The sequence below is a fragment of the Carcharhinus amblyrhynchos genome, chromosome 5 (genome assembly GCF_965287045.1).
Source record: "Carcharhinus amblyrhynchos chromosome 5, sCarAmb.v2.hapA, whole genome shotgun sequence".
Taxonomy (NCBI): Eukaryota; Metazoa; Chordata; class Chondrichthyes; order Carcharhiniformes; family Carcharhinidae; genus Carcharhinus; species Carcharhinus amblyrhynchos.
This window is the reverse complement of record NC_137328.1, coordinates 108,342,681-108,353,521: the sequence shown is the minus strand read 5'-3', so window position 1 is coordinate 108,353,521 and position 10,841 is coordinate 108,342,681. Positions and strand designations below refer to the sequence as shown.

General features: G+C 44.5%; 1 protein-coding gene across 1 annotated transcript; it reads left to right on the top strand.

Moving 5' to 3' along the window:
- The first annotated feature begins 5,539 nt into the window (after positions 1-5,539).
- ing2 (inhibitor of growth family, member 2) lies at positions 5,540-10,789 on the top strand. Its single transcript, XM_080189426.1, has 2 exons — positions 5,540-6,722; positions 8,450-10,789. The coding sequence occupies exons 1-2, from the start codon at positions 6,587-6,589 to the stop codon at positions 9,112-9,114; spliced, it is 801 nt and encodes a 266-aa protein (XP_080045552.1). The 5' UTR covers positions 5,540-6,586; the 3' UTR covers positions 9,115-10,789.
- The last annotated feature ends 52 nt before the right edge of the window (positions 10,790-10,841 follow it).

The following is a 10,841-nucleotide window of genomic DNA, read 5'->3' as shown; positions in this document are numbered from 1 at the left end:
TGAGACGATGATTGGTGAATTGAATTGTTTTCTGCAGGCTTGCTGTGAAAGGTATAAGAGGGGATTCCCCACACACAAACATTGTGGAGGTTTTACATGTTGCAATATGATAGACCTGGGGCATGACCAAATATTTATGTGGAGAACATGCATCCTGCTAGAGTGTAATGGTAATGCTGTTCTGCTCAGAAGGTAGTATGTATCAGGTCTTAATTATATTGCATTAAACATCATGATTTTTTAAAAAATTCATTCATGGGATGTGGATGAACAAAGGACAACCCAGCACGGGAAACAGGCCCTTCAGCCCAACGAGCCCGCGCCACCATCTTAACAAAGCACCGCCATCTTAACAAAGCAAATACTGGTTAGGCCATATTTACTGCCCATCACTAATTGTGCTTTAGAAGGTGGTGGGGCACTGCCATTTTGAACCACTAAAGTCCATGTAGTGTAGATATACCGTAAGAAGTCTCACAACACTAGGTTAAAGTCCAACAGGTTTATTTGGTAATAAATGCCACTAGCTTTTGGGGTTTGCCCCTTCGTCAGGTGAGTGGGAGTTCTGATCACAAACAGAGCAGATAAAGGCACAGTTTACAGAATACTGATTAGAATGTTTGTCTTTACAGCTAATCAAGTCTTAAAGGTGCAGACAATGTGAGTGGAGATAGCATTAAGCATAGGTAAAAGAGATGTGTATTGTCTCCAGACAGGACAGTAAGTGAGATGTTGCAAGCCCAGGCAAGTCGTGAAGAATGTTTACTGGAAGATCAGAGGCCAAATGCCCGTGACCGCTGAAGTATTCGCCAATAGGAAGAAAACAATCTTGCCTGGTGATTGTCGAGCGGTGTTCCGTTATCATAGTGTCTGCATGGTCTCCCCAATGTACTGTGCCTTCACAACACACAACAGCGCAGAGTCACTGAGCAGAGACTGATAGCCAAGTTCTGCACACGAGGACGGCCTCAACCGGGATCTTGGGTTCATGTCACACCATCTGTAACCCCCATGACTTGCCTGGGCTTGCCACATCTGACTTACTGTGCTGTTTGGAGACACCGCCCAAACCTAAAGTTCTAATTAACCTCAGTGATGTTAATGCTTCCCACAACATAGTCTGCAGGTAGGCACCCCTCCCTGATGCCCTGCAACTTAGGGCCCCAGGAACTTGAGCTGCAGTCATTTACCACAGGTATCACTGTTCAGGATTGCAACACTCTCCACAAAATCTCACATGTTGCAATTACAGCAAACTACATATCCAAACCACCTGCAGCGGTGTGGTGGCAGTGGTTAGCACTGCTGGAATGTAGTATGGCAACTAAGGGATTTTCACAGTAACTTCATTGCAATGTGAATGTAAGCCTACTTGTGACTAATAAATAAACTTTACTATCCTGCCATGCCTAACATTAATTAGTTAATAATTTAGCAAAGTAATACCACTTCTTAGCTTAGAGACAAGAAAAACTCACCAGCTACAAGAAGCAAAACAAATAGAATGTGCCAAAGTTCACCTTTCCCCAATTCCATTCTGTTTACAAAGCACTCCTTCTCTGAAAACTCAGCACATTTTAGATCATCACACAAATTTTCTTTCCCTATGTCGATCATTATTGAAACAATTTAGGTTTCACTTTATTCTGTACTGTCCATTACTTGAGGGCACAGGTTTAAGATGCAAGGGACAAGGTTCAAAGGAGATGTATGAGGCAGAATTTTTAGAGTAAGAAGTCTGACAACACCAGGTTTAAGTCCAACCGATTTATTTGATTGTAAACTCACAAGCTTTCAAGGTTATTTCAGCTGAGCAGTAAACCTGCATCTACCTTTCTCAAATCTTTACTGATTCTGGAAAATTAAACCGTCTTGAACTCCAACTGCAACATTGAATTGTCTACAGCCCAACTAGAAAATTTGGTGCAGCAGGATTATAGCCATGGAGTCATACAGCAATGCAGCATGGAAACAGGTTTGTCTGTGCTGTTAAATGCTCTGTCTGAGGCCAGTACTCTCCATTCACCTGACGAAGAGGCAAAGCTCGAAAGCTTGTGAGTTTACTATCAAATAAATCGGTTGGACTTAAACCTGGTGTTATCAGACTTCTTACTGTGTTTACCCCAGTCCAACGCCGGCATCTCCACAGCAGAATTTTTACACAGAGGGTGCTAGGTGCCTGGAACTCATTGCCAGGCGAGGTAGCGAAAGCGAATATGGTAGCGACTTTTAACAGACGTCTTGACAAGTACATGAATTGGATGGGAATAGAGGGATATGGTCCCCGGAAGGGTGAGGTGGTATTAGTTAAGTTGGGCAGCATGGTCGGTGCAAGCTTGGAGGGCCAAAGGGCCTGTCCTTGAACTGTAATTTTCTTTGTTTTTTTGTTGTTTTTTTTTAGCTTAAGGGACACAAATGGTTTCCTTATGCACAAATTCAGATTTAAATAACCCGCCTTCTTCTATATCTCTTGTTATTTCAGCTGAGCAGTACACCTGTATCTAACTTTCTCAAATCTTTACTGATTCTGGAAAATTAAACTGTCTTGAAATCCAACTACAACATTGAATTGTCTACAGCCCAACTAGAAAATTTGGTGCGGCAGAATTAGAGCCATGGAGTCATACAGCAATGCAGCACAGAAATAGGCCCTTCAGCCAAGCAGCCCATGGTGCCCTCCCAGCTGGTCCCAATTGACCACATTTGACCCATATACATCTAATCCTCTCCCATCCTGTACTTATCCAAATGCTTTTTAAATGCTTTTTAAACCTCAACCACTTTCGCTGACAGCTCATTTCATACACGCACCACCCTCTGCATGAAGGAGTTGCCCTTCAGGTCCCTTTTAAATCTTTCCTCTCCATTAAACCTATGACCTCTAGTTTTCAATTTCCCTACCCTGGGAAAAAAACTATTTGCGTTCATTCTATCTATGTCCCTCGTGATTTTATGTGCTTCAATAAGGTCACCCCTTATTCTCCTATGTTCCAAGGAATAATGTCTTAGCCTGGCCAACCTCTCCCTATAATGCAGTCCTGGCATCATCGTAAATCTTCTTTGCACTCTCTCCAGTTTATCAATTTCTTTCCTATAACAGTGTGACCAAAATTGTACACAATACTCCAAGTGTGGCCTCGCAAATGACTTATACAATTTATGTCCCAACTCCTTTTTTCAATACCCTGACTGATGAAGGCCAATGTGCTAAGCACTTTCTTCACCACCCTGTCTAGCTGTGATGATGCTTTCAACGAACTATGTACTTGTATTCCCAGGTCCTTCTGTTCCTCAACACTCCCCAGGGCCCTACCATTCACGGTTTAAGTCCTACCCTGGTTTGACTTTCCAAAATGCAACACCTCACATTTATCTGTATTGAAAACCACTTGCCAATTCTCACCCCTCCACTTCCCTAACTGGTCAAGATTCCTCTGTGATATTTGATAACCTTCTTCACTATCAATGATATCTCCTAATTAAGTATTATCCAAAAACTTACTAACCATGCCTTGTACATTCACCTCCAAATCATTTATATAAATAACAAATAATAAGGGTCCCAACTATTAGTTTCAACTGTTATATTTGAGAAGGCTGCATAAAAAACTTGTGATGCTATTCAGTCTCACCCTGAAGAATAACCATTCAAATATTGATGAAAAAAGAGACATGCTATCAAAGCTTTTCATCTTGCACTCAGCAGTACAGGCAGCAAGAAATTACTAAAATAAAAGGCCTTGGTGGGTAAAATTAAGGAGAATCCCAAGGCATTCTACAAATTTGTGAAGAGTAAAAGGATGAGAAAAGGGATAGGACCTATAAAAGGTGAAGGGGGAAAAGTCTGTGTGGAACCGGAAGAAATGGCAGAGGTGCTTAATGAGTACTTTGCCTTGGTATTCACGGTGGAAAGCGATCTGGGAGGTTGTACTACAGGTTTGCGGCAGACTGAAAAGATTGAGTATGTGGATACTAAGAAAGAGGATGTGTTGGAACTTTTAAATTCTGTCAAGATAGATAAGTCGCCAGGACCGGATGGGATGTACCCCAGGTTATTGTGGGAGGTGAAGGAAGTAATTACAGAGCCCCTGGTGATGATCTTTGCATCGTCGATAGAGATGGGAGAGGTTCCGGAGGATTGGAGGATTGCGGATGTGGTTCCTATTTTCAAGAAAGGGAACAGGGATAGCCCGGGAAATTACCAACTGGTGAGTCTGACCTCAGTGGTTGGTAAGTTGATGGAGAGGATTCTGAGGGACAAGATTTATGAGCATTTAGAGAAGTTTAGAATGATCAGGAATAGTCAGCACGGCTTTGTCAAGGGCAGGTCGTGCCTTACGAGCCTAGTTGAGTTCTTTGAAAATGTGACTGAACACATTGACGAAGGGAGAGCGGTGGACGTGGTGTACATGGACTTCAGCAAGGCGTTTGATAAGGTCCCCCATGCAAGACTTCTTGAGAAGGTGAGAGGGCATGGGATCCAAGGGGCTTTGGCCTTGTGGATCCAGAACTGGCTCGCCTGCAGAAGGCAGAGAGTTGAATTTGTCTTAGTGCCCACAGGCAAGATGATTCTGTCAAGATATCAATTTGCTAGGATACTTCAGCGGAGTGATTATGGAAGATGTCACCAAAAAAAAAGCAACAACACCAACCACCCCCCTCCCCGCCCCCAAACCACCTTACAAGAATCTCACCGAAACCAATACTCTCTTGAAAATAGGAACTCATTTCAATTTACGGCTTGGATGGGATGCTCTTCAGAAAGTAGTGCAGAGTGGATGGGTTTAATTCTACACCAGTGTCTGGGTAAACGTTCTCCAAGGCGGCCTTCACGACATACGACAGCGCAGAGTCGCTGAGCAGAAACTGATAGCCAAGTTCCGCACACATGAGGACGGCCTCAACCGGGATCTTGGGTTCATGTCACACTATCTGTAACCCCCATGACTTGCCTGGGCTTGCAACATCTCACTTACTGTCCTGTCTGGAGACAATACTCTTTAACCTATGTTTAATGCTATCTCCACTCACATTGTCTGCACCTTTAAGAATTAATTAGCTGTAAAGACTCACATTCTAATCAGTATTCTGTAAACTGTGTATGCCTTTATATGCTTTGTTTGAGACCAGAACTCTTCACTCACCTGATGAAGGGGCAAACCCTGAAAGTTTGTGGGTTTACTATCAAATAAACTTGTTGGACTTTAACCTGGTGTTGTGAGACTTCTTACTGCAGTTTCAGAAACACATTTCTGAGCAGCTCCAGCATTTTGCAGTTGTAAGATTTGATTGGCGGGGCAGTTTGCAAACCTAATTAGCATAATGTATTGTTTATCTGGCCTTTTCCAATGCATGTACTGTTAAGTTCAAAATCGACAAATAAGCAGCATTTAAAAAGGTGTTCGGTATGATACTAGTGGCCCTATTGTATCCTCCACTGCATTGTGTTAAAGCAACCACAACAATAAAGTGGTTCTGTAATTGGGGCTATATATACCTTTGGCAGGAGCAGATTAATACAGGCATTCTGAAGACCTGCTTTCTAGGCTACCCACGGAGAACCTAGTTTCTCGCAAATTTCAGCCTAGGGGAAAGTCCCCGGACCCGTGGACAGTGAATGTTTCGCCTCAAAGCGACATCCCTGTCTGCATAGCTCCACATGATAGCGCTAAGAGGTCCTCGGACAGAGCGCGTGGGCCGCAGGCGGGGCAGCCGTCTGAGCTAATAGCTACGCAGGTAGTGTACTGGGTACACGAACAAAACGGGGCTCATTCTCAGAATGTCTGTTTTCTTTTACAACCGAACCCTGCGCTCCCTGTTACTATGGCAACCCTCCGCCGTTGTTATCATAAGCGACCGTTGGGCAAATGCCGTGCCCTTCCTTTGCCGTCTTCTCCTTTATTCATCACTTCGATGGGTTCCATGACCTGACTCAGTGTGGACGCGGTTTATTTTATATTTCGAGGCGTTGGGCCCAGCACAAGTCGTGTGTGGGTGGCGCGAGTGCGCAGGCGCAGTGTCAGTTCGGGTACGCTGGCACAGTGGTTAGCGCTGCTGCCTTACACCTCCAGAGACCCGGGTTCAATTCTGGGCTTGGGTCGCTGTCTGTGCAGAGTTTGCACATTCTCCCCGTGTTTGCGTGGGTTTCCTCCCACAACTGGTTAGGACCATTGACCATGCTGAATTCTCCCTCAGTGTACACGAACAGACTTCGCAGTGTGGCGACTAGGGATTTTCACAGTTACTTCATTGCAGTGTTAATGTAATGTTAACTCTTTCCGTTAACGTAAGCCTACTTGTGACAGGAATAAATTGCTCAAGGGGCAGCGAGTGCGCAGGCGCGCAGTGCATGGTGTGACTGCGCAGGCGCTCAGGCGGTGCGCAGCGCTGTGTAATACGCATGCGCAAAAATGGGTGGTGTGAGTTCGCAGGCGCACAGTGGATAGTGTGAATGCAGAGGCGCCTATCGGCAATGCGCAGGCGCTGGCCGGCAGTGAGTGCGCAGGCGCAGTGAGAGTGCGGGAGGGCGCTGAGTTTGTTTGGATCCGGGGAAAGCGGCTGGGCCCAGAGCCGGGAACCCGGTACCATGCTCGGCCTCACACAGTGCCCCAAGGCCCGGCTCTCCGGCTATGTGGAGGATTATCTGGAGAGTGTGGAGGCACTGCCACAGGAGCTGCAGCGGAGCGTCTCCCGACTGAGAGAGATCGACACCCGGTACCGAGGTGAGAGAAACCCGGGGGGGGAAGGTGGGGGGGGGAACAGAGGGAGATCGCGGGGGGGAAGAGAGAGATGCGGGGGAAGGGGAGAAGTAGACAGAGCCGGGTGGGGGGAGAGGTAGAGAGATCCGGGGTGGTGGGGAGAGGAGAGAGCGAGATCCGGGGTGGGGCGGGGGGAAGAGAGAGAGATCTGGGGTGGTGGGGGTCAAGAGAGACTGGGGGAGGGTGGGGCGGAGAGAGAGATCGGAGAGGGGTAAGAGGCAGAGAGTGAGAGAGAGATAGGGAGTGGGGGGAATGAGAAGAAGGGAGCGAGAGACGGGGGGGGCGGTGGGGGAGGAGGGGGAACGAGGGTGAGAGAGACCGACCTGAGGATAGATGGAGAGTTTGAAGTTTATTCATTAGTGTCACAAGTGGGTTTACATTAACACTGCAGATAAGTGACTGAAGATCCAGTAGTCACTACACTCCAGCGTTTGTTTGGGTACACTGAAAGAGATTTTAGCATAGCTCATCCACCTAACCAGTACGACTTTCATACTGTGGGAGAGAACTGGAGCACCCGGGGGAAACCGCAGACACAGGGAGAGTGTGCAGACTCCGCACAGACAGTGACCCAAGCTGAGAATTGAACCCAGGTCCCTGGTGCAGTGAGGCAGCAGTGCTAATCACTGTGCCGTCCTCTCCGACTGATCAACCAGGGATAGAGGGAGACGGGGAGTCCCTGGGGGATAGAGAGGGAGAACGAGCAACCCAGAGGGGATGTGCAGAGAATGACTTGAGGAGAGAGGGTGGGGGAGCGAATGACCTGGGGAGGGGGAATAGAGAGTGAGCAAGTGACCTGGGGGTGAAGGGTTGATAGGAAGCGAGAATGGGGGAGGGGGCTGCGTAGAGAGACAGCAAGCAAATGATTTGGGGGGAGGGGGTTGGGGATATAGGGAGAGGGGGTGTGACCGACCTGGTGGGGGGGGATAGAGAGAGACCTGATGTCAGGCTCTCTTGTCTTTGCTGTGAATTATTCTGAAGTTCAAATATTTTAATTTGATTTTATTATTGTCACGTGTATTAACATACAGTGAACAGTATTGTTTCTTGCATGCTATACAGACAAAACATACCATTCATAGAGAAGGAAATGAGAGAGTGCAGAACGTAGTGTTACAATCATAGCTAGGGTGTAGAGATTAGAAGCCAGCTTAACTTCTGCTAATGCATTTCCCTCTCCATATTTGGGTTGTAAATCTAAGCAAGATGATTTTGTTTACTGTAACTATACTGTCAAATGTTTTTATAATCTTAATCTTAAACACTGTATTCTGCCCCACCCACCCAAGTCTCCTGTTTTCTACAAAGAAGAGACCCAGACTGATTAATCGTCCTGGTATTATTTTAGTAAATCTGTTTGTTGCGTCTTCTCCAATGCATGCACTTTTCTGTTTGTGATATAAGTTTTGAAGCTGGCTGTTGTGTATACTGCTACATTTGTACTGACTCAGTATACAAAGACAAGTGGCAATGACAGTGAGAGGCCATAATGTCAACACAAGATGTACTGGCCATTTAAAGACAAAGAGGCTTCTCTGCTTCTCTCTCATTGGGGTCAAATGTAGTCTAATGAGATTGATTTAATATGCTGGGAACTGATTACAGCCCAGGATACTGATGAATGTTAAAGTAGTTTATCATGTTAATTGCTATTTAACTTGCAAACATAGATTTTTATTTCCCTGTTTCAGAAGTATTGAAGGAACTTGATGATGCTTATGAGAAGTATAAGCAGGAAACAGACATTGCTCAAAGGAAGCGACTGCTGCATCATCTCCAGCGAGCGCTAATAAACAGCCAAGAGCTGGGGGATGAGAAGATTCAGATTGTCACTCACATGAGTGAACAGGTGGAGAATTGTGCAAGGGAGATGGATAGTCACTCGGAATGTTTCGAGGACCCAACGGAACATGAGAAGTCTATCGAGAAAGTCAAGATGGAAGTGTCTCAAATGGAAAGGCCTTCCAGAAGGCTGCGTAGACCGAAAAACGGTGAAAACCGTGAATTGTGCCACATTGGTAATGAAACTGAAGAAGGAGAGGAGCCTCCAAAAGAGAAGAAATCAAAATCTGCAAAGAAGAAGCGCTCGAAAGCTAGACCGGAAAGGGAAGTCTCCCCCATTGACTTTCCAATTGATCCTAATGAACCCACTTACTGCCTCTGCAACCAAGTGTCCTACGGTGAAATGATAGGTTGTGATAATGACGAATGTCCAATCGAATGGTTTCATTTCTCTTGTGTAGGATTAACGTACAAGCCAAAAGGTAGATGGTACTGTCCAAAGTGCAGAGGTGAAACTGAAAAGACTATGGACAAATGCATAGAAAAATCAAAAAAGGATAGGAAGTCAAGGTAGTGCTGACTGTACATTTTAAAAGATTTTCATAACTTGTCATCATGTATAAGAATATTAGCTTAAATTGTATGTATAACTATGCAATCATTTTTACTATGGTATTAAACATGGCTAAATTTTGACTGTGTATAGAGTCATGCACCACAACAGTATTTGTGAAGATATGCTTGTTTAAACAGTTTTTTTTGAACAGGCAGAAATGTTTTCAGTAGCTGAATTCATATCTGTTTACACCTATGGCTTAATATGTAGAAAAATTATAACAGTACCATCTTTAGGTTGTGAAATTGGGAGCAGTAACCAAATCTCAATTTAGTGAAATGGTAATCTGGAATAAAATGCTAGACTTGTCAGTAATGAACCTGCTTTGGGGGAGGAAATCTGCCATCCTTATTTGGTCTGGCCAACATGTGACTCTTAACTCCAAAGATGTGCGCATAGGTGGATTGGCCATGCGAAATTGACCTTTAATGTTAGGGAATGTAGCAGAGTAAATATGCAGGGTTAGGGCCTGGATGTAATTGTTGTTGGTGCAGGCTCAATGGATTAAATGGCACTGTATATTTTATAATTCTATAATTGCCCACTGAATTGGCTTAGCAAGCCACTCAGTTTTAGGTGACTCAGGACCAACTGCTCAAGGATATTTGGGTGGGCAATATTACTAGCATGCCCATGACACACTCCTCCCAAGAGCAAATAGGATTGGGTTGTTAGTGGGTAGACTTGCTGTACAGTTAATAGATGACGTCTCTGTGGCAAGGCACCTGTGAGTGCTGCAGTGCCAGCAAAATGTTGAGATTCAAGCTCTTTCCACAACTGATCTCTCCACAGGATGGGGAAAACGTGAGGACTTTTCATACACCAGCTCGCTTGTGTGCACCTAGTCAGCTATTAACATCAGTATAGATGTTGGCATGTGTGATGTCCCTGAGCCTCCCCAACCAACCATCTACCTGCAGACACATCTTGGAGCTAGGAAGCAAATAACATTTTATGTTCATCCTAAAGGTATATTCCGTAGTACTGCAGCAAGGAATGGATCCTAAGGCGTTGTGACATTTAAAATGGCTTGCAAAAAGATGTGGGATTGTGCAGCAACATCAGTGTTGATCATCTCTCAATTTGTCTAAAACAAAATGCAAAAACCACTCCACTATAGACCAAATCACAAGGCCTGCAGTGGAGTTGTGAAGCTGGAAAAGCTTAGTTGCTATGCTGGTTGTTTCAGAAATATTGAACATTGGAAAATGTGACAATGTCCCTTCAAGCTGCTGTTAAGTCCATGACTCTATCAGTTACATTGATTCCTTGTACAGTATGCTGATTGATTATTGCTTTGCAAATAGAAAAATAGCAATCATTAATTTGCTTTGAACTATGAAGATAACAAAATAGAAACTGTTCACTCAACACCCAAGTGAGGACATTGAAAATGTAATTAATTGAAATGATCCAGGTGCTACTGTGTGGGAAAGGAACAGATCGTGTGAATGAACCATTCACAGAGCAAATGTAAGATGATGCGCTTAATCAACTCACTAACATTGAATGTTGAACATCAGCTAATGTATATTAATGCCGATTTTATTTGGAAATTCCAAACAATGTAAAGAGATTGATCTGAATGAAGGTTTAATTAATTATCTGGCAATTAAAAGATACTGAACAGCAAAAATTCATTCTGCAAACATGCAATTCTGGTCTTGAAATGAAATAGGGTGTTT

Excerpts from the sequence above, each read along its gene's own strand:
- ing2 (XM_080189426.1), top strand. The coding sequence starts at position 6,587 with ATGCTCGGCCTCACACAGTGCCCCAAGGCCCGGCTCTCCGGCTATGTG. Across the intron at positions 6,723-8,449 it reads GATCGACACCCGGTACCGAG|AAGTATTGAAGGAACTTGAT; the intron begins GTGAGAGAAACC and ends TCCCTGTTTCAG.